General features: G+C 41.2%; 1 protein-coding gene across 4 annotated transcripts in view; it reads right to left on the reverse strand.

The window, feature by feature from the left end:
* Positions 1 to 23,526, reverse strand: part of Cep350 (centrosomal protein 350) — a 141,077-nt gene extending 117,551 nt beyond the window's left edge. For 2 of the 4 annotated variants that reach the window (XM_039091367.2, XM_039091365.2), the window contains exons 1-6: positions 23,199 to 23,336; positions 7,596 to 7,681; positions 6,001 to 6,047; positions 4,804 to 4,915; positions 3,452 to 3,611; positions 547 to 1,163 (exon numbers count right to left, since the gene is read on the reverse strand). In XM_039091367.2, the coding sequence (XP_038947295.1) occupies positions 547 to 1,163; positions 3,452 to 3,611; positions 4,804 to 4,915; positions 6,001 to 6,047; positions 7,596 to 7,668 (1,009 nt within the window). In that variant the 5' untranslated portion in view covers positions 7,669 to 7,681; positions 23,199 to 23,336. Of the gene's footprint in view, positions 1 to 546; positions 1,164 to 3,451; positions 3,612 to 4,803; positions 4,916 to 6,000; positions 6,048 to 7,595; positions 7,682 to 23,198 lie in introns of all 4 variants that reach the window. The other 2 variants (NM_001427193.1, XM_039091366.2) reach the window with 2 other exon arrangements.
* Between the last annotated feature and the right edge of the window lie 492 nt (positions 23,527 to 24,018).

Raw genomic sequence — 24,018 nt, forward strand, 5'->3', positions numbered from 1 at the left:
ATTCTTTTGGCTGTCAGAAAATGGTACTAATTCTATTTCCTAGGTTATAGTCTCAACCTCTAAGAATCCCTAAGGACCTGAGCACGGTGGCCCATGCCTATCAACCCAGATTGCTTGAGTTTAAGGCCAGTCTGAGATATAAACTCTCTTGCAGAAAGAAGAGGAGGAGAGGAGAGGAGAGGGAAGATCCTCTAAAGGGTCCTGTTAAAAACTCTTATTGTGGTCTAATTCCAGCACTCGGGAGGCAGAGGCAGACTGACCTTTGATAGTTCCAGGCCAGTCTGTTCACATAGTGAATTTCAGGCCATCCAGGGCTACCAGAGAGAGCCTGTCTCACAGACAGACAGACAGACATATAGACAGACAGACAAACAGACAAATCTCATTCTGGAACCCATCTCCAGAAACTCTGACTTAGGGCTAGAACTGTCATTTTTAACATGCACATTTTTTTTCATATGCTGCTGATTTGACACTCAGCTGTTCTGTACATCCTAGGGAACCAGGGGACATGAAGACAGAGAAAAGCACACAGACAGTACCAACCTTTGTATGCTGGAGCGGGTGGTGCTGTTGCCACTTTCCTAACTTTTGTTGTCACTGAGTTGTCAACATTAACAACCATTACTGGATGGTCAATATGACCTAGAGTCTGAGCGTGGCCATTTATTTCTTCTGAGTGTTCCCACTGTTTCCTAATCCGCTCTTTAAGTTTTTCCAGCTTAACATCATGTTGTTGCCGCTTACAAATACCTACTCTTTGGGAATTACAGGCACTAGTAGAGGATGGAGAAGAGTCAGACAGCAGCAACACGTTCGGATCAACATCATGCTCCATGCTGTTAAGGGAAGGCTTTGAGTTGTTCTCACTTCCTTTTGTTCTGTTAGGCATTTCTTCCTCAGTTCTTATATGCACTCCCATTTTCATTAAACATTCAGAACTGTGCAATGCATCAATTGCTGGTCCATCATTTAAAAATCTAACAACTGTATCACTGATGACAGAGGGTTGAGCACTCTCAAAATCGCAGCAATGGCTATTCCGGTCTTCCCGACTGACTACCATTTGCTTCCCATTCTCCGGCTTTTCCTCGTGAATACAATAGACATGCTTCGACTCCAGATGACTGGGACTTAGGCTGAAAAGTGTACCATGGGTTTCCCTGTGATAAAAATGAAAAAGCTCTATGATTAGTGTTAAGAACAAAAAATTCTGTACAGTTAAAACTGCAGGGATTAGATACTAGGTATTCTTACCACAGACAGTAAGTGTGTGACACATACATTAAAGCACTTGATTATGTGATTCTAAAATGAATACATGAATCAAGACATTATGTACACCACAAATCATTTTTGCTTGCCAATAAAAAGAGCCTGAGTAATAGTAAAACAAAGCAGTCAAACTGAAGCCAGTCTTACACTGAATGAAGAACCTGGAGTTAATAGCAGAAGCAAAATAACCAACCAACAATAATTCCCTTCAAGTTTGAAAAAGTAAAACCAGAGCTTAATGCTACATGTCCATGATCCAAGCTGCTGGGGAGCCTGAGGCAAGAGAACTACAAGATCAAAGCCAATCTGGGCAACTTAACAACTCTCAAAAAGTAGGCAAGCAGGCAAGCAGGCAGGCAGGCAGGCAGGCAGGCAGGCAGGCAGGCAGCCAGATAGACAGATAAAATTTTTAAAAGGTCTATTGCTGCTAGAGTCTGAGGTAGAAAGATCATGAATACAAAACCAGTCTGGGCAACTTAACAACACCCAGTCTCAAAAAGTAAGTAAGTAAGTAAGTAGTAAGTAAGTAAGTAGTAAGTAAGTAAGTAGTAAGTAGTAAGTAAGTAGTAAATAAGTAGTAAGTAGGTAGTAAGTAAATGAATAAGTAGTAAGTAGTAAGTAAGTAGTAAGTAGTAAGTAGTAAGTAAGTAGTAAGTAGTAAGTAAGTAGTAAATAAGTAGTAAGTAGTAAGTAAGTAGTAAGTAAGTGAGTAAGTAAATATTATTGAAAGGTCTAGTATGCAAAAAGCCCTAAAAACTTTTGTCTAAAGTGAACTCTCTCATAACTAGAGAAATGAGTGGCAGCTTTAAAACTACATAAAGCTCAAGAGTAGGCAGACCCTCACTGCCTAAGACATGGCACATAGAGTCCATACTCTCTGTTAACAAAAACTTCTTACTATTTGCCACAGTAAGACTAAGATACATTAGTAAGGTATCCTTCAAAAATATAAAATTAGGGCTGGAGAGATGGCTCAGAGGTTAAGAGCACTGACTGCTCTTCCAGAGGTCCTGAGTTCAATTCCCAGCAACCACATGGTGGCTCACAACCATCTGTAATGAGATTTGATGCCCTCTTCTGGTGTCTGAAGACAGCTACAGTGTACTTATATATAATAAATAAATAAATCTTTAAAAAAAAAACCCTGATAATCGTAAAATGCCTTTAAAAAAAATATAAAATTATCTAATTGTAGTACTTAAATATCCTAGGCCTTGTTAACAAAAACATATATACATTTTCTATTATCTATCCTACATTGTTAAAATAATAAGTTAATCTAGAACATCTAAGTTGTTACAAAGTAAAAGAATAAACTCATACAATTAGTAAAAGAAAAAAATTAATTCCAGGGCCAAAAAAGATGGTTCATAATACTCGGGGCTTGGTCATGAGCGGTTTCTGCTCCTCCCGAGGACCAGAGTTCAGTTCCCAGGACCCACACGGGAACAGCTCACAGCCAACTGTAACTCTTGGGCACTAACAACACATGTGGCATACATGCACACAGACAGACAGACAGACATGCACACAGGCACACACAGACAATGTTACTATTCTTCCTATCAAATACTTAGAAGAGGACACAGAGTGGGAATGCAGCTCAGTGGCTGAGTCTTTGGCAACTATATGAGAGATCCTGGATTTGAAATCTAGTATCACAAAAAAAGACAATCCAGTAGTGAGTATTTAATTTGGTTGAATTTGGAGGGGTTTGTGGGTTTTTACGTATGCTTTGGTGAATGCTTATTCTTGAATTATCTGTTGTGGCTTGAGTGTGAGACAGGCACATGTGTTTGAACAATACAGTGCCCAGTCTGACACTTTCTTTAGAGGTCTGTGGAACTTTACGAGTTGGACAGTTGGTTAGAGGAAGTGAGGTACTAGGTAGGCCTTGAGATTTCATTCCTAGAGCCCTGTTCCCTCTGCTTTTTAACTGCAGACACAGTGTGCCCTGCAGCCTCAGAGGCCTGCTGCCAGGCCTTCTCTGCCATAGAGACTGTGTTCTGTTTACATTTTAGCAAACTAAAGCTTTCCTGCTCAGCCGCTTGTCAGACATACAGCCACAGCAGCAAGAAAAGGAACTAGCAGAACTTTAGAATCAGTGCAAGAAAATCTAAAACATCATAACCCGACTGTAGTTATTAGAGACTAGACCAGTATTTCCTATACCAACCTATAAGAAACCAAAGGTTCACGGAACTCCACACGATTGTTTTTCTTGACATTACTTTCCAGGGTAGTAGCCCTAAGAGGACTACGAGATTTCTCTTTCCGTGGTTTAGAAAATTTGGAAGTTGGAGCACTGACCCAAGAATCATCTAGACATCTACCATCTGAAAGGGGAAAAAAGAAATCTGTGAGAACATATGACATAAACCATGACTGTCTAAGAGAATAATTTACCTATGTGCTATTTCTACCACTTCTAGTTAGATATTAGGTAAGCAGATAGAAAAGGCCCACAGTCAACAAAATTTATAGAAAAGATTGTACTCTAAGAAAGTAATACCAAGGAGAGAGAAGAGGAGACGGAGAGAGGGGAGAAGCCATGGCAGGTGATGTTAAGATTCTGCTCTGTGTATTTACAGGCTGTTATTAATGTTCTCAAGGGATGGATGGTACCGGGCTTTGTATGTTTAAGTGGGCAATTATATCTTACCAATTGGGTCAAAAAAAAAAAAAAGAAAGAAAGTAATGCCAAATTAAAACCCATATATTGAAAGGTAGGAGAATTGTCAGTCAAGGTGTGCCTGTACTACAAAGTGAATTCAAGACCAGTGTAGACAACTGATCTCAAAGTACAAAATAAATAAAAATAAAGCTGAAGATACAGGTCAGCAGTAGGGACTGTCCTTGCATGTGGGGCCCTAGGTTAAATCCTCAGGAACCCTTCCTTGGAAACAATAAGACAAGAATTGTCAAAAACCAGTAACACTTAGTCTAAGTAGATAGCATTTACTTGCACCTTATAGCTCAACAAGGAAATCAAAAAGAAGCAAATATATGCATAGTATCAATTTATTATATAGTTTCTAGATGAAAGATATTCAATGCATGACTAACAATTTAGACCTCCACAAAAGAAACACATTCGTGTTAAGTCAAATAATTTTACCTTCAAAGACTATACCTGTGAATTAAAATAAGTCTATAGAACCTCAAACACCCAAACGAAATTCCCATTACCGCAAACAACGAAAACTCAACTGTCAGACAGATGCACTGATGAAAATATCATCAGCATTACTAAGCATGAGCTGCGTCTGAGGTACTCAGCATAAGAACTCAGTCTAAGGACATGCCCTGCAGACTACCAAAAAACACTAAACTGAAACAACAAAAATCTGTGTTAATGGGGCTGACCCTAAGCCCACACAAAGGTGGAAGGAGAGAATCACTTCTACAAGGCGGCCATCAGCCTCCACAGTGTAGGCCATGGCATATGTACACCCCCACAAGCAGTAATAACAATTTATGGGTCTGTATTTAATATAATTAAATTCTTAAAAGGGACTTCACACGTACCTTTCCTACTTATTTTCCGGGTAGCACTTGCGGACTTCTTAGCATCCATCACAGAATCGATCACAGCTGTACTGGTAGGCGCTACTTCCAATTTGTTCTCAATGTGTCTCAGCTGAAGTTCAAATACCATAAGTTAATCCTGAATTTATCCAATTACGATCCAGTCCTACATTACATACATTTAAAGCTCATGTAGAGATTGCATACTGCTTTGTTATAAAGCAAATCTTTATTTTATTGAAAAATACAATTTTTCTCCCTACCATTATATAAGGCTATGTTTCTCATGACACAGGGAATAGACATTCTCAGAATATAAAAAATATACATACATACATACATACATACATACAATTAGCTGATTTACTTTCAAAAGCATTCCAAAATTTAAAACATAGAAAACTCCACAAAATAATCAAACAACATCTGGAGAGATGGCTCAGCAGGTCAGAGCACTTGCTACTCTTGTAGGATCCAGGTTCAGTTCCCAGCACCCCATGGTGGCTCACAGCTGCCTGTGCCCACAGCTCCAGACACACGCACAGTGCACATACACTCTCAGACAGAACACTCAGACATAAACTAAAAATAATCAAATGTTTTTTAACATTATATACAAATAGACAATAAGGAAACAAAGCTAAATTCAGGGGTATATAAAAGAAAGTAGGGAAAAGCATATTTTAAGATAATTAACCAAGAAGAGAAATATCTCCTTAAAGGAACCATACATCACTTCACCAGTTTAGAGTCCTATAATCCAGACAAGACTAAACACAAAGGAAATAACTCTCCTACAGTCACTTATTTTATAAAGGAAAAGAACCTAGGACTGCCACAAAACAGAAGACATAACTCACAGTGCATTCAAGAAGCCGATTCCTTTCCCTTCCTCCCTGACAACCAGCCTTCTACACAGCTCCAGTCCAACCTCCCCATAGCCACCCTTCATAGCACCACACAAAGTGAGCCAGCAAGTTACAGATGAGTACCCACACGGGTCACATGAATGTTCACATGCTATGACAGTAGCAGGTCAGAGACCCTAAGGCCGTATCTGCTTTACTTCTTACTACGCATGCTTGTTCATGGTATGATATACACCTTTGCCTTCCAGTTAAATAGTCTAATTAATCACATCATAGCACAGTATCAATTTTAAAACAAGTGTTTAAAACAGAAACTGAAACTACTTACAGCAGCCTTGGTCTGAGAAAGTGCATCCCATGATGTGGTTACATCTACTAAGAAAAAGCGACATATAATAGAGTCAGAGTTCTGAAGTAAACTTAAGCTATAAAGTTTCATATGCTCCCAAGGGTTTGAGAACTACCCCACTGGAGCTATTCCTTATCCAATGCATTTATAATGCTAGATCGGGCTTCTCAAGAAATGTGTAAGAGTAAGAAGTATCCTCAGCTAACTGCAATGGTCTGAACACCTCCCAAGACGGGGGGTGGGGGGGGAGAACGAGAGAGAGAGAGAAGACAGAGAAGGGAGGAGGGAGGGAGGGGAGGAGGGAGGGAGGAAGGGAGGGAGGGAGGGAAGGAGGGAGGGAGGGAGGGAGGGAAGGAGGGAGGGAGGGAGAGAGAGAGAGAGAGAGAGAGAGAATGAGAATGAACAAATATGGTAAATAAGGTAGAGTCTTGCTATAAAGCCTAGGCCGACCTCCAATTTAGAATCTTGCTGCCTGAGCACCCTGAGTGCTGGGATTTTAGTTATCCCCCAGTATATCCCAACCAAATATAAAACTGCGTTATCTTAGACCACATTTTAAATGTGAAAGAATATCCTTGAAACCATTCCATATATCAACTTACTAGTACAAAAGAAATCTATTTAGTCTTTCAAGTAACAGTCTTCCAACTAATTTGAGGCTGCATTATTTCCCATGAGTTATCCTCTTCCAGAATAAGAATTTCCATTTCCTCCATAGACTCCCCATATGGCTTGATTTCTAGTTCCCTCACACACGGGAATCAGCTTCCAGACCTACTTCTTTGTCAGTTTTCCTTTTAAAATATCATACCTTAAAGTATCTCTAACGAAACTGTAACTTATTACATATGGACTATAGATACTGACAGTAAGGTCAGGATTTCTGAAAAGGAAAAACTAATTTTGAATATATAATTTTTGAGGAGAGGTGAGTTCATACTGTGTTCATATGTAGAAGCTGGCCTTAATCTCATGATCCCCCTGCCTCAACCTTTTGAGTTCTGGGATTACAGTAATGCATGACCACATCTGGCTCAACTAATTCACTTTTAAAGGAAACTTGTATACTAGAAACTAAAATTTAATTATCTATCCACTTTTTAAAAAACGGTTATGTGTCTGTGTGTGTATGTGTATGCGTGTGTGTATGTATGTGCGTGCACGTGTGCGTTTGTGTACGTGTAGGTGTTCATGCAAGTGACCACTGAAGCTGACGTTATCAGCACTTACAAGCTGTACAACATAGGAGGTGCTGGGAACTGAGCACAGGTCCTCTGCAAGAGCAGTAAGCATTCTCTTAACTACTGAACCACCTCTCCAGCATAATCCACTGTTTTGTTTTATAAATCAAAAGATAATGGGTAAATTTCATCTATTGATTAGCCCAAAATTTAATATATTATAGGACCTTAGAATGAGACTAAGTTCAGGGCTGGGGATTTAGCTCAGTGGTAGAGCGCTTACCTAGGAAGTGCAAGGCCCTGGGTTCGGTCCCCAGCTCCGAAAAAAAAGAAAAAAAAAAAAAAAAAAAGAATGAGACTAAGTTCAGTCTTTAAGAAAAGAAAGAATCCTACCTTGAACAGTCTCCTTGCTTTGAGAGTTCCTTGGATTGGGTAAAGGCACCTCTTTTGACTTGCTGCTCCTCATCTTGCCAATTTACCTGCAATTACATCATCAATAATCACTGACCATCACTATTATAAAACACAATAGTAAAGAAATATCCTGACTTATTTATGAAGGTCTGAAAAGCAGTCATATAATAATCCAGTAAATAATACTTTAGAGGAACTATTACCATTATCATTAACATTTTCATTATTTACAGAATAGCAAATACGTTATGAGTCACAAGGCCAGAGCTGTACCAGTGGTGGAACTCATGCTGCCCTCACATGACAATAAGAAGACGGCTAGCTCCGACATGCTAACAATCTAGTTTCCACCCACCTGAGGGCCTGCATGCTGGGAGAGCTAACCCCAGCGAGCTGACCTTTGACCTCCACATGTTACCATGCTCAGATCCCACGGTTTCTCACACACACAGTAAACAAACAAAGACACAAAATCTTCTTGTAAAATATAAACAACCAATACCTTATCATGCTTCATTTTCTCTACTGCAAATAACACTGTAGCCAGGCATGGTGACAGATGCCTTTAACCTCTTAAGAAGGCAGAGGCATGTGGATCTCTGTGGGTTTAAGAACAGCCTGGTCTGCTCAGCAAGTTCCAGGCCAGTCAGTGATTCATAATGAGGCATTGTCTTAAAAACAAAAACAACACTGTGCACATGAATTTTGGCCTATTTGGACTATCTGCCCAGGGCAGTATCTGCAAAGTGTATCAAAACTGAACTAAAGGATGTGAAGGACACGCTGCTGAACTCCAACGTCACACTGATTTCTACCTCCAGTAACAGAAGACCCCAGAAGCTTTATTAAGGCCTTTTAATATCATCTGTATTACTTTTGTTTTTGCTGATTCCATAGGGAAAAAAGGTTGCTTGAATCTGAACATGGTAGAACTTAGCCAGAACAAATATTCTTCCACAGATCTTTTTCCCAATTTATTCTTCTCTCATATATTATATCCCAATTGCAGTTTCCTTCCCTTCCCTTTCCCCAGTCTCTCTCCTGGATCCATGCCCCCTTTACTTCCTCTCAGAAAAGAGCAGGCCTTCCAGGAACATCAACCAAATATATGGCATAACAAGCTATAATAAGACCAGACATATATTCTCACATCAAGGCTGGACAAGACAACCCAACAGGAGGAAAAGGATCCCAAAGGCAGGCAAAAGAGTCAGAGACAGCCCGACTCCCAAGGTTAGGAGTCCCACCAAGCTACACAACTATAACATATATGTAGAGGACCTAGGTCAGACCCGTACAGGCTCCCTGATCTCTCTGAGCCAACCTGAGGATCAGTCAGTTGATTCTATGGGCCCTGTTCCTGTGGTGTCTTTGATCCCTCTGGCTCCTCCAATCCTTCCTTCCCTTCCTCCTCTGCCACAGATCTTAATCTTAGGTGTTTTTTTTAATTTATTAATTATCCTTTGTTCATTCACTTAGTAGGATCTTAATTTTTAATTAATTTTATTAGTTCTTCACAGCATATTAAATTTTATCATATTTATTAAATATTTAATCCACAAAATAAGTTTAAAATTAGGAATTTAAGAGAGAGGAAGTGGAGGCCTGGCAGGTAAAAATGCTTGCTGCCCAGCCTGACAACCTGAGCGCTACCCCCATACATTGTGGAAAGAGAACTGACTCCCTAAGTTGTCCTCTGACCTCCACATGTGCACTATGGTAAATGCAACCATGCACATATACATGCACACAACATAGAGAAGATGTAATAAATTACTTTATTCAATTATTTATAAAGAAAGTACAGTATGTTATTTGGAGTCCTGAGAAACTGAACCCAGAACTCAAACACAGTAGGCAAGCGACACTGCGATGCAGTCTCAATTCCAGTGCTGAATATTTTAAAACACTAAGTTAAAGAAAAGAAAATTTTAACCTAGTTAAATTTTAAAGTATCTTAATTTCATTGGAATTAATTTCTCCAAGGAGTAGATAATCCTGACAGTAGGCTTCCTAGAAACAAACTTCAACTGTTGTAAAGATGAAGCTCTTTTAAGGGTCAGGATTGGCTCGGTGGCAGAACGCTCACTTATTACGTGCCCTCTACTCAGTCCTTAGTGTTCTACATACAAAACTTCTTCAAAAATTAACTTTCTTCTGAAGACAGGGGTGGGAAAAAACAAAAATCAGTGAATTTACCAATAGTTTAATCTTTTTCAACCATAAAAACTTTAATCACAGTCAACAACACTGACTGGGAACAGAGCTCAGGGGCTGACAGGACTGGGTGGATAAGAGCAGTCACTATACAAACATGAGAACTTGGTCTAGATCCCAGCCGCCATGCAGACAGCTGGGCATGGTGCACATGCCTGGAAGCTAGCACTGCAGAGGACAGACAAGTGTGTCAGTGCAAGACCTGTCTCAAAAGGGAATGAGGCAGACGACGATACAGCAGGGCATCTGACATCCTCTCAGGGACAACACACATTAGTCGTCAGTGATCTGACAAAATTGTCTCTATAAACATTTCTTTGCCTTACAATAAGTGCAAAAATATAGTGATTATTTTCTCAATGGAAAGGATAAACAGCTCAAATACATTTTAAAACTGCACTTCAGTCCACAGTTTCTGTATCTGAGGGTTAGTGCTAATAAAGGGAAAGCAGTGTAAACATAAAAATGACTCAAAGTTACTGCCTAATTTATAGTCCATCTTTAATTACAAATATCTAGTAAAACATTTATGTAACACGGCATGTATCGATATAGCATACATATATTTACGTCTTATTTGCTCATAAAATGATGTAGTTCGGGATCACATCTCTATCACATAAGGACACCAGAAACAACGCCTGTGCCATATAATCCTGTCACCTAAAGGACAACACAAGTGACGGCTTCCGAGGTGCTGCAAGTGAGGCTGATCATCAGCCTTGGAATGACTGAACTGCGGTCACCTGCACCAAATGGATTTAAGGCTAGTCAACTCGCTGATTTGGGTACCAAATGCATGGATGTGCTCCTTTCAAACGACTTAAGTCACGTCACTATTCCATAAGACTGTTCTTCAAACCCAAAACCAAAGCAACGATCTTAAAAAATGGCTTCCTCCTGCCCTGCAAGTTTATGTCTGGCAGTCTTGGAACCATCTGAGTGGGCTGAAGAGGTAGCTAGCGCAGCAGCTGAGCACCCTAGAGGACCCGGCTCTAACCCCGGCGTCCCTACTTAGCTCACAACCATCCATAAACCTACTCCAGGGCTCAGACAGATACCTTCCTCTGACTTTTGCCAGCACTAGGCACGCACATGGTGCACAGACATAAATGAAAGCAAACACCCATAAACATAAAATAAATAAAATTTAAAGACTTATTTAACATTGTTTAAAATTATATCTGTCTAAAAAAGTCTTTAAAAAAACATTTTCAATGTAATTTTCCATTTGATGGTGTTATAGCGATATTTTATTAACATATACAATTTCAAACTTTGATCTATAAACTCCCACTGCTCCTCGATTGATGTAAGCACAACCCTTCTGTTTCCCTGACAGCACACATACTGATGAGCGGTCCTCGACCTCAGCCCAGTACTTCAGTGGTTACATTTCCAAAGCACCTATCACTAGACCTCTTCTTTTCTTGATCCTTCTTACCAAAAACTTCAACACATATTAAGGCATGTGTGTACATGTCCGAGTATACATTTCTGTGAGTGGGCATGCATATACATATGCGTTGTGTGTGTGTGTACACACATATGTACATGGAGGGCAAAAACCTTACTTTTTGAGACAAAGTCTCTCACTGAACCTAGAGCTCCCCTATTCAGCTAGACACATGGCCAGCAAGCCCCAGGGATCCTGCTTCCATCTCACAGGAGTCAGGATTACAGGCACACACCTCAGGCCTGGCTTTGAATGTGGGTTCTAGAGATCTGAACTCAGCTCTTCATGCTTGCATAGCAAATAGTTTAATAATAGAACTGGCTCCCTAACCCCTCAACACACTTTTCATAACTCAGATATTTTCCAAATGTAACTTGCCTAAATCCTTCAGGGCTCTGGATAGATATTTAGAATGTGGTTGGAAATTTTACAGGTTTAAGAAAAGTGGCAGTGTTGGTTATCCTCTGGAGTTCATGACCTCACCACCCACAGGCAGGGCTATATTTACTGGAACAGCAATGAATTCCCACCTACTGAACAGGCCTTAAGTCCAATTTCATTACTCTCAAGATATACCTGTGAGCATATCTTGGCCCTCGTTGTAGTAATTTACAGGCTTTGACACAGGTAAGACGTGCTTTATTCACATTCCTGCAGATGAAGAGCTACAGGCAGTTAATGGTTTCTAAGAGAGGTAAACTAGCCTTCTTCTAGAACAAGGTCCTAATAGGTTAGCCAAGTCCAAGTGAGCCGCCCTAAACACACAACCTATAAGCCACTAATGGACTGAGCACATTGCATTTATTTACAAGTGCGCGACCAAGAGAATGCGCGAGCGCACACACAAACACACACACACACACACACACACACACACACGTACACACGCATTGCACAGCAACAGTTAAGAAGATATAAAGAGGCACCGGGTGTGGGAGGGGGTGGGGGTGGGGGGAAAAGAATAAAAATTAAGAAAAAATAAAAAATAAAAAAGAAGATGTAAAGAAGTTATGCATTGAGAGAATGGAAGGACACTGGAGGAGTTGGAAAAGGGAGAGGGTGAGGTGGGAAGGGGAGAGGATGGGTGGAATTATGTAAACACAGTACTCAGCTATGAAATTCAAAAGTAAATAAAATATTTTTGTATTGTTTAAAACAACACTGCCAGGATGAAGAGATGGCCAGTTAAGAGAGCATTGGCTACTCTTCCAGAGGTCCTGAGTTCAATTCCAAACAACCACACGGTGGCTCACAACCATCTGTAATGGGATCTGATGCCCTCCTCTGGTGTGTCTGAAGACAGCTACAGTGTACTCACATACATAAAATAAATAAATGAATCTTAAAAAAAAAAAAAAGACTTCTGTCAGTAGAAGGACAAACGGGGAGAGCAAGTCACCCTAAGTGAGAAACATGAGTACGTATCCTTTAGGAAAGCCATTTCTGAAAAACGACAAACACAGTGTGTGCTACTTGCCTACTAAACATAGGGACATAGAGAAAATAGGGAGAATTCACATACTGTTATATAAGCCCACAAGACTATAAGGTAATACAAACTGTAAAGCACAAACAGAAAAGTATAATTAACCATGCTGTTGATAACAAGAAAAGAAGTTAAAGGTAGCCACCTGTATAATAATCTGAACATAATGGTATCACAAAAGTAATGGAGCCATATGATAAAAATAGTTAATCACCGATATACAATAAATTTTAGGAAAAATTATGCTACTGCTCTGGTTAGCACCAAAGAACAGCTGCATTATGGATTAAGACAAAACAGCAGAAGAAATATATGTAAACTCTCATGTACTCATGCCCATACTTGTGTCCATACATATGCAAACATATATACCACACACAGAGAACACGAAAGCAGAAACATGAAAAATATATAAATAAAAATATTCTCTGGGGTTGGGGATTTAGCTCAGTGGTAGAACGCTTGCCTAGGAAGCGCAAGGCCCTGGGTTCGGTCCCCAGCTCCGAAAAAAAGAACCAAATAAATAAATAAATAAATAAATAAATAAATAAATAAATATGTGTAAATCACATTAAAGACTCATTTATTCAGTCTCTACATAAAAGCACTTGTTCTCCCTAGCTGTCAATTCAGCAAGACCAGCTTCTAGGCTGTGATAGGAAAGCTCCCGCTCTTACAGGACACAAGTCTGGCTCTCAGCCCCAACATCAGGAGGCTCACAACCACCTGCCAACTCCAGTTCCAGGAAGTCTGTCACCTTCTTCTGACCTCCATCGGATCCTACACATATATGGTGCACACATATGCAGAGGAGTGCACACGCACACAAGGATCTCTTGAGTTCAAGGCCAGCCTGGTCTACACAGCAAGATTCAGGACAGCCAGGGAGGGCCACACAGAGAACCCCTGTCTTGAAATCAAACAATTAAATGCCCTTTGGATGAATACTTTAAAATCATTATGTTCCTCCTACTCTACCTCTGTAGCTAGTTTTGGGTTTGATGGTTAACTGGTTATGTTTGAGACAGGGTTTCATTATGTGGTTCTAGTTGTCTAGAACTCAATATGCAGATCAGGCCATCCTCAATTTACAAAGACCCACCTGCCTCTGCCTCTGCCTCTTGAGTACTGGCATTAAATAAAAGTGGGTGCATCACCATAGTTGGCTTTTAAGCTCAGGTTCTTAGATATGCTAGATGGCAGCCCTATTACTGAGTCATGCCCCAAGCTCTCTATTCTCTTAACTCAATAGCCCTCCACACATACACCCCTACCATTCTCACTGCAAATGAGTTTCTGAGCACCCACACAATGTCTTCTTCCAAGCAGTCAGCAGACTCTAGGACTGTGGTTCTCAACCTGTGGGTCACAGATGACCCTTCTGTAGGGGCCATACATCAAGTATTTATGTTACAAATCATAACAGCAGCAAAATTACAGTTATAAAGTAGCAACAAAAATACTTTTATGGGTGGGGTCACCACAACATGAGGAACTGTTTTAAAGGGTCACAGCGTTAGGAAGGTTGAGAACCACTGGTCTAGGAGGCCAATTGCCTGAGTATCAAGGCTAAAAACAAAAGAACTCAGATTCTATCCACCTCTCAGAGATTCCAAATCAGCAAGTCTGAGGCCAAAGAACATCTGGTTTACCAAGATCCTGATACATAGCTAGTTCTGAGTAGTATAACTAGAGATGTTTAGAAAACACAGGCTGTTGCATTTAAAAAGAGAGCTTATTTGCAAGAGGTAATCCTGAGAACATATGGCTTCCAAACAAAACCACAGCAACATCCTTTGAATCACAGACCTTTAACACCATGGGATGGAATGTGTGGACAGTTAACAGCCATAGGCCCTATGGATGTGTTCTTCCCATACGGGCAAGGGTGGGTTCTAATCTCTTATCAACTATCAGGCAAGTATCCACATATCCATTTTGCCTATTAAGATGAAATCAGGCAGACGAAAGAGCTACTCTAAGGTCGTCAGCTAATAAATAACAGAACTGTAAATTAAATCCAGATCTCTCTCAATATTTTGAAAGACTCTAATAGTCATTTCTATAATGCCTCTTATAACACTGAAAATGTCATCATCTAGAACATAAATATGTGACATAATCCCTCTGTCCAAATAATCTCATCACAAATTGCCTTGTTCTTCTACCTAAATCAAATCCTCCTGACTCTGTGATCTACTAACTTCACTGCACTTTAACGTCTTTCCACGTGACTCGCCTGCTACTGTACCCACCCCAAAGGACAAGACTTCTCACAGATTTCTACAGATAAAGCCCCTCATTCTCTCTTCCCCCTCCTAACCAGGGAAGGTAAAGTGTTTTTAACAGACTCCTTGGGTCTCCACTGCTACTTCAAACAGTTATCTTCTTCCAGCCATGACAATGCTTTTCCCTGGGGTAAACCTAGGCTAACCATTCAGCACTATCTGGTGTCATATAACACAAGAGCATATGACAGAAAGAACTCATCTCATCTGAAAGCTGTGAGTGTCATTTAAACTAAGACTTAAAGGATGGATAAGAGTTACTAAGATCAAAAAGAGCTTTCTTGATGCTTCACTCCTTCTTTAAAAGGGGAACAAGAATACCCTCAGCAGGGAAGAGAGAGGCAAAGATTAAAACAGACACAGAAGAAACACCCATTCAGAGCCTGCCCCACATGTGGCCCATACATATACAGCCATCCAATTAAACAAGATGGATGAAGCAAAGAAGTGCAGGCCGACAGGAGCCAGATGTAGATCGCTCCTGAGAGACACAGCCAGAATACAGCAAATACAGAGGCGAATGCCAGCAGCAAACCACTGAACTGAGAATAGGACCCCCGTTGAAGGAATCAGAGAAAGAACTGGAAGAGCTTGAAGAGGCCCGAGACCCCTTATGAACAACAATGCCAAGCAACCAGAGCTTCCAGGGACTAAGCCACTACCTAAAGACTATACATGGACTGACCCTGGACTCTGACCCCATAGGTAGCAATGAATATCCTAGTAAGAGCACCAGTGGAAGGGGAAGCCCTGGGTCCTGCTAAGACTGAACCCCCAGTGAACTAGACTATGGGGGGAGGGCGGCAATGGGGGGAGGATGGGGAGGGGAACACCGATAAGAAAGGGGAGGTGGGGAGGGGGATGTTTGCCTGGAAACTGGGAAAGGGAATAACACTCGAAATGTATATAAGAAATACTCAAGTTAATAAAAAAATTAAAAAAAAGAGCTTTCTTGGAAATAGGAATACTATGTAGACAGATCAAACTCTAAAGAACTAAAAAGTAGCCAGGTGTGGCAGGACCTACTTCTAATCTCCGCATTCTTGAAGCTGAGGCAGAACTGGGAGTTGGTGGTTAATCTAGAATACATAGCAAGACCCTATCTCAACCACTCCTCTAAAATCCTGTGCTGTTGACGAAGAAAGAAAACAAGATACTTCAGGGGCTGGGACATAAACTTTTTATTTTTTAAGGTTTATTTATTTATGTACACAAGTACACTGTATTGTGGCTCTCATGGTAGAGAGAAATGCTAATGATTGAACTGAGGGATTCCAACATGCTAAGCACATGCTCTACCATGAGTAACACTCTGAGGCTCCATATTGGTGCTTTTAAGAATCCAGTGTTAGTCACTTCTTTTTTATATCTTTGCCATTGCTTTTAGAAATGAGTATGACATGGACTGACCCTGGACTCTGACCTCATAGGTAGCAATGAATATCCTAGTAAGAGCACCAGTGGAAGGGGAAGCCCTGGGTCCTGCTAAGACTGAACCCCCAGTGAACTAGACTGGTGGGGGGAGGGCGGCAATGGGGGGAGGGTTGGGAGGGGAACACCCATAAGGAAGGGGAGGGGGAGGGGGATGTTTGCCCGGATACCGGGAAAGGGAATAACACTCGAAATGTATATAAGAAATACTCAAGTTAATAAAAAAAAAAAAATGCTGAAAGTACAGCTTACCACAGGAGAAAATTAAAAAAAAAAAAAAAAGAAATGAGTATGACATCATTCTTATGACTTTCTGGCACTTTATCTCCTTGATATAAGCTTCTTTTACTTCCTCAAACTTAAGAATATCTTTGTGGAGCTGGAGAGATAGCTCAGTGGTCAGGAGTACTCACTACCCTTGCAGAGGGCCCAAGTTCAGTCCCCAGAATCTACATGGCAGCTTGCAGCTGACTAGAATTCCAAGAGATCCAACTCCCTCTTCTGCCTTCCATGGGTACCAGGCACATGTGGTGCACATATATACATACATATATACACACATACATACAGGCAAAATGCTCATGTACATGAAAAGAATAAATATTTTTGAAAGAGTGCCATTGTTAATCAACTGGATTGGGGTGTGTGTGTGTGTGTGTGTGTGTGTGTGTGTGTGTCTTGATTTGAATTATGTAGCCCAGGCTGGCTTTGAACTCAAAACAGTCCTCCTACTTCAGCTTCCCAATATCTGGCACAAGCATGTGCCACTTCACACACACACACACACACACACACTCACACAAACACATGCACACCCATTCTCAAATTATTCAAAAGTGTTTTTCAATGTCCATTTTACAAAGAGGCTAATTAAAATAGAAAAACAAGTTGTTTTATGTAGAAGTCAAAGTGTACGTGACTAATGCTTTGTTCAGACTAAGGTTAAAAAATCGAGATTAAAAAACTCTTTAATATGATTTTATTTTGCATCATATAAATGAAAGCTCAAAATGATAATAAACTTCCAAAAATGAACTTAGAATGGCTACCTTGCCAACAGAAAATAGAAATATAATTTATTTAAAGCTACTACTGTTTTTTTTTTAAAGTCTGGTGAGGCTAGACACAGTGGTACACGCCTCTAAACCTAGCCATTGGGAGACTAAGTAGGAAGACTGTTTTGGGTTTGAGGCCAGCCTGGGCTACAGTGATTTCAAAGCAAGCCTGCGGAAGTTAGCGAGACCCTATCTTAAATCACACACAAGTGTGCACCCTAATCTGGCTATATTGATAAGAATATTTTTTAAATGTTGACTTGTTGATAGTAAACAAGATCTTTTTTTTTTCCCCCGGAGCTGGGGACCGAACCCAGGGCCTTGCACTTGCTAGGCAAGCGCTCTACCACTGAGCTAAATCCCCAACCCCAGTAAACAAGATCTTAAGCTAACAAAGAATCTGTGTATTCAAACATCACCAAATGTAATGATTTAAAGAGATGTCCCCTTAAGTCTTGGGCAATACTTGGTCCCTGATGCTGTTTGAAAACCAGATATGGCTTCACTGGAAAAAAAATGTCACTAGGGGCTTTGAGGTCACCATTTCAAGTTTGTTCTGTTCCTGGGAGTTGCACTCTCAGCTGCTGCTCTAGAAGCCTGCTGCCACCTACCTCTGCTCTGCCATTGTGGATTACTGTCCCTCTGGGACTATAAGTCAAATAAACTTTTCTTCTATAAACTGTTTTACTCGTAGTATCTTATCACAACAATCGAAAAGTAGCTAACTCACCAAAATATCTGCCTTATAAGAAAGGTACAAAGACCATGCTTAGGGGTGCACAGTTGTAACCTGGGCACTCTGACAGCTAAGGCAGGGGTATAGCTGCAAGTTCAATCCGAGTCTGGTCTATACAGTAGCTCCAGGACAGCCAGAACTACATGACGGTCTCTATCTCAAACAAACAAACAAACGAACAAACAAAAAAGGTGTAAGGCAGTCAGGTGTGGCAATGCAGGCCTGTAATCTCAGCACTCAGAAGGCTCAGGCAAGACGATTGCAGGTCAGGGTTACACAGGGAGTTTCAAGAAAGCCTTAGGTACAATGTGAGCCCCTATCCAAAATAATAAAAATAATAAAGTTCAAAGACTCCCCCAAAACATATAGCTAAAAAGAATTGAACTATTAAAGTAAGAGTTTGTTGGGGAGTACAGAAAAACAAGTGGGGCAGGTGAGAGAACTCCTGTAAGAGGGTCTCTGGCCTCCTTATGCTGTCTGTGTGTGTGTCTGTGTGTGTATATGTATGTATGTATATATATATATATATATATATATACACACACACATATACATACAGGTATAGTATGTGTGTAGATATATAATGTGTGTATAGACAGATAGATAAAATAGATATTGTGTGTGTGTGTGTGTGTGTGTGTGTGTGTGTGTGTGTTGTACAAGTAAAATGTCATTTTAGTTTTGTCCTTTTCTTACTATACAGCCCTAGCTAGCTTGGAGCTGTCTACATAGACTAGGCTCGCCTGGAACTCACAGAGATCTGCCTCCCTCTGCCTGCCTGTGCGCTAGGAAGGTGTGCACCATCACACATGGCAGAAGAAAGAAGAAAGAGGAGGAGGAAGAGGAAGAACTTTTAGAGAAAGGGTACCATAGGAACACTGCACCTACTTTTAGAGGAACCTGGTTACAAGCCACATTTTCCTCACACTTTTGTCCCAGTCTCCCCTCTCCAACATCGTCCTCTATGTAGTTATGCTTAAGGACATCTTGAAAAGATAAAGTCCCTCACCCAGGACCCCCTTAACTACTGCGTCTTCCTTTACAAACCTCTCAGAAATGTTGACTCTACACCACATCTCCATTTCGAGATCCTTTCAGTCCCTTTCAAGCAGCTTTAGGGTGGCCACCATCCACATTCTCACTCACTAACATCATCATCAAAGACCTCTTCTCCAAATCCAAAGGACCACTTGACCTCTTGATAGCATTCACCACAGGTGACTACTCTCTCAAAATGATTCAACAACAATTGTCCTCTGGGATATGGTCAACTGAAGAACTTATCCCTCATATATGCAATAAAGTGGAACATCATACTAATCAAACCATTAAATCAGTGAACAGGCAACTGTCCTGACAGATGCAGTAAAAGGGAACTGAGGCCATTATCTCCAAATGGAAGAGGACACACAAATGAGACCGAATCCAACATATTCTGATGAACTCCTCATAGCCTTGCACATAATTCACAGTTGTTTGTGTTTTACAGCTGTTTGTGATATACGTGTTCACAGGTAAAACAAGCGCCTTGACCCCTGAGCCATCTTACTGGCCCCTATCTATTTTTTGAAAGTCAAATCATATTATACAGAATGTCTTGTACACATTACTGTGTTATGAGCACTGTTCCATGTCAGTACATACTAGTGATAAGAAGCAGTTTCAGAATGCACTCTGTGCTTACTTAGAATACGGACATTCATTTGGTTCTCACAATAGCCCCGTGAGGCAAGGACCGTCATTATAACCACCTTCCAGATGACTTTAAGTCACTAATAGTCACAGCTGGTATAAAGTGCATTTAGGATGTGAACCTGTAGAACTGCTGCCTGGTCCATGTGCTGAAGGGCACGCTCAGCTGTTCCTCATGAGGTAAATATAGATCCCTAAAGCCTGCTAACAACTGTGAAGTATCTCACAGCGCAAATATACTATGATTTTAACTCTTCCCTTACCAAGAGACATTTTGAACGTTTTTAATACTTATGCTTCCTTTTATTTGTAATCATGATAAATGAATATTCTTTATAGTTGGTCTCTTGTGTTAAAATTTAGGTAACATAAAACTCACAAACATTAAATGATTTTATCAAATAGTACGCGTACTTTATTTAAATTTTGATAGGTAATGCCAGATTTCATCTCAGCAAGTTGTTCTACTTATACTAATTTATAGTCTAATATTTTTAAATTAACATGTAAACTGAGACCCACTTTGAATTTTTAATTAATAGTGATAAACAACCCACTGCCCAGTTAATCATAATTACCTTGTGACTTGACAATTATCTGTCATAAAACAAATGTATGCCTAGAGCGGCTTACTGGATTCCTCTCAAGCTCTGGTGTTGGCTTTCTAACACAACATGGACACTGGGCTAACTGGACTCCAATATTCTAAACACCCAGTACTGTGATTAACGAGGTCCTACATTTATTACAGGCCTGTAATTATAGTCAACAGGTTCGGGTCTTAAAGCTTCCATTTTCTTTAAATTACAACTACTAACAGAGCATCATTGAAATCGTCAAAGCTTTAGGACCCACCTGTGGCTTATTCTCAGTGGCTTTTAAATCCCAGGCTGTCATTCCCCTGATACCCAGCAAATCTGAACAAACATTTGGAACATATGTGTAAGAAAAGCTAAAATGTGATTTTAAAGTATTATCCTAGGACTGAGATTAACTCAACTATTTATTGTTCTAGTATATGCTGGGAACTGAGCGCACAGTCACAAGTGGAAGACCTCTGCCAGAACAGAACTTGGAGATGAGAAATAATAATAACGACCGAAAATACTCAAAGGTAAATGTGAAATTCCACTGAGGAGTACCAATGACCGACGACAACAAAATCAATGCAGAGACACTGCAGTCCTTCCTTTCCTTTTAACTATGTGCAACACTAAAAATTGTGTGACATAGGGGCAAAGTCAATAAGGAAGACTATTTTGCAATTTGACCCACACAGCACAAATGACAATCATACATAGAGCAGTGATCGTTTATAATTCATGACTTATTAATTAGTAAAAATTTATGAATATACTAATGCCTTTAAAAACCAGAAATCACCATAAGAAACAAGTGTCATGTGCAGAGGAAGAATATATTTTTTAAAATATTTTGAAATAATAATGGCAAAAGCATCTAAGGCTAATATTTAAGGTATAGCTAATTCTAGAATATCTGCAGAATAATAGAATATCAGCAGAATAAAATAGCGATCGTGTAAACTAATGGCTTTGTATGTCCATTTCCACAACTACAAAATAAAGATCTTTGTCTCCTTTGCTCACAAGACACATGAAGACTAATTCATGGAATTGGAGGTACACCCATCCCCCACCCCCAAAAGTCAGTTATTTCATACAACTTCTCTTTTGCCCTCACTATAAGTTATAGCAGTTTAACAAACTGAAGTGGTTATATAAGGACTTCACTTCCTTTCTTGTGCCCCTATATATAGTGTGTTTAAAATGGATTTTAAAAAATGACAAATCAGAAGAAAAAATTTAAAAACTTTAATTTATAAATGTATTAACACCATAAGAGGTTGATTTCTATAGAACTGATGGTCTTAAATAATACTATACACCAATACATGTCAGAAAAGTCTTTCATATATATACACAATTGCTTACAAACATTGCTACCACTATAAGCACAAAGTTCTGCTATGAAAAAACAAGATACACATGTATTTATCCACACATATAATGTATTCTAGCATGACCTTTATACTCTGATTAAGGTGTACTAAGTTGAATGCAATAACAGTTCAGATTTGTTGCATTTAATAGTTTGTCAATTTAGTGTACAAAAACTCTTACACTTTCATGGGCTTGAAGTAACTTCTAGTACAGGTCTAAGGGTCTTCCAAAGTCACAATCCCATGTTAGCAGCAGCACATTGACTTTTTAAAAAAGCAATATTTTAAATTAAGAAAGTTCTTAAATGGAAAATAGTTTGCAGTATCTTATCATTGCTTCTTCAAAAATTCCCAGGTGCTAATAGTAGGTTGGTCAAGGATGGACTTTCCTTTTAAATCGTTAAAATACAAGCTAAGAGAGCAGGTTAGCATGGCAACACTAACGACTTCTCCAAATTCAAAACAAGAATCACTAGCAAAACAATTAAGTAGAGTACATGGATACCGACTACTATTCCTAACGACCTATTTTTTCCCCAAATGAAACATTTGTTACAACATCAAAAACCCATTTTTAAAAATCTATACCTATTTGCAATTTCCTAGCTTGAAAAACTAAACTCCAGGCAAATTTCTGCCTATATCTGTGCCAGTAGCTAAATATGATTTTAGCATATTAGTCTGAATTTAAGAGGGGGGAGGGGAGCGAGAGTGACAACTTCCAACACGTAAGGCTTGTTAAATGTCACCCCCTCCCCGCCCAATCGTGTGAATAAGCCAGTAGACTCCATTCAACAACTGCTGGGCTAGAGGTGATCAAAGTTTTCCCCATACTACACTTTGTGAATATTACACCCAGGAAAAGGAACAGAAACTGTTCCTGACACTGGAGCTAGTATCCCGGAATTTCCCAAAATATGCTCGATCTCCAAACGAAGAAGGGACACTTCGGAGACCAAAGGTGAGAGGTGGCTTAACTCTATGCAGACAAGAGGAGGGGCGAGGGTGCTGAGGGCGACACTGGCAGGTAAGCAAAGAAATCTGGTCTTCGGTGGGCACCAGTAGGTCCGGGAGCCCAGGTCTCAGGATGACCCTCCTGGAAAAGTCTCGGGACCCAAGAAGGGTCCCCGAGGGGACGTCAGGCAGTGCCAGGGGGCCCCGCCCCGCCTCTCTGGCCACCTCAGGGACCTGGGACCGCGGACAGAGACATCCGAGGCGGAGCAGGCGTCCGCAGGCTCCGCCAGGTCTCCCCGCAGCTCACCTGAGAGTGTCGCCTCCGCCCTCGGCTCCCACGGTGCATCCCGCGGGGCCTGGCGGAGGGTGCAGTGACGCCGCCCCGACCGGCCCCAGGGCTGCCCGGCCTGGCCTCCCCGCTCCGGGGACGCACCGGGTACCCGCCTCGCCCCGGCTCCCGGGATTCGCCGGGCGGCAGGGAAGGAAGGAGAGGCGCAGAGGCGGCCTCCTCCGCCCCGCCGCGAGCCCCCTCCCGAGCTGCGGCTCTCCGCAGTCCTCTCAGGCGCAGGTCCCACTCCCCCGCCCGGGAGTCACTTCGGCAGCGGCGGCCCAGTCGCCATTACAGCTCAACAACTGACACGGAGGAGGAGCGGCGCCGGCGGCAGTGGCGGTGGCGGCGGCGCGAGGCAGGGCGGGAGCAGTCGGGGAGGGAGAGGGCGGGGGGGGGAGACTCGCCAAACCTCGCGAGAACTGTCCGGAGACGGTTCCGCAGGAATGCAGCCCTGGGTTAGGGCCATGTTGAGTGTGGCCGAAGGGTGAGCGCGAGACAAGCCGAGTCTAGAGAACGCGAGGAGGCCATCTTTGGTGTGGCGCGATGGGAGCTCGGCAGAACTCGGGAGGAGCCAAAGTCTATCCGCAGAGGAGACCACCCCCTTCCCTTTGACGCTAATTGGGCCTTCTGGTTGAGCGGTTCACCCCCCCCCCCCCCCGGGCCAAACACGCTGAGGACTTGACAAGGATGAACCCGGGATCCGGGAAGCCGCAGCTTTCTGCGAGTTGATGATGCTTCAGCAACAGTCCGAATAAATCGTCACTCTAGGCAGTTCAGAGTCTCCGCAGCTCTGCGA

Source organism: Rattus norvegicus, chromosome 13, assembly GCF_036323735.1.
Source record: "Rattus norvegicus strain BN/NHsdMcwi chromosome 13, GRCr8, whole genome shotgun sequence".
In the NCBI taxonomy this organism is placed as follows: domain Eukaryota; kingdom Metazoa; phylum Chordata; class Mammalia; order Rodentia; family Muridae; genus Rattus; species Rattus norvegicus.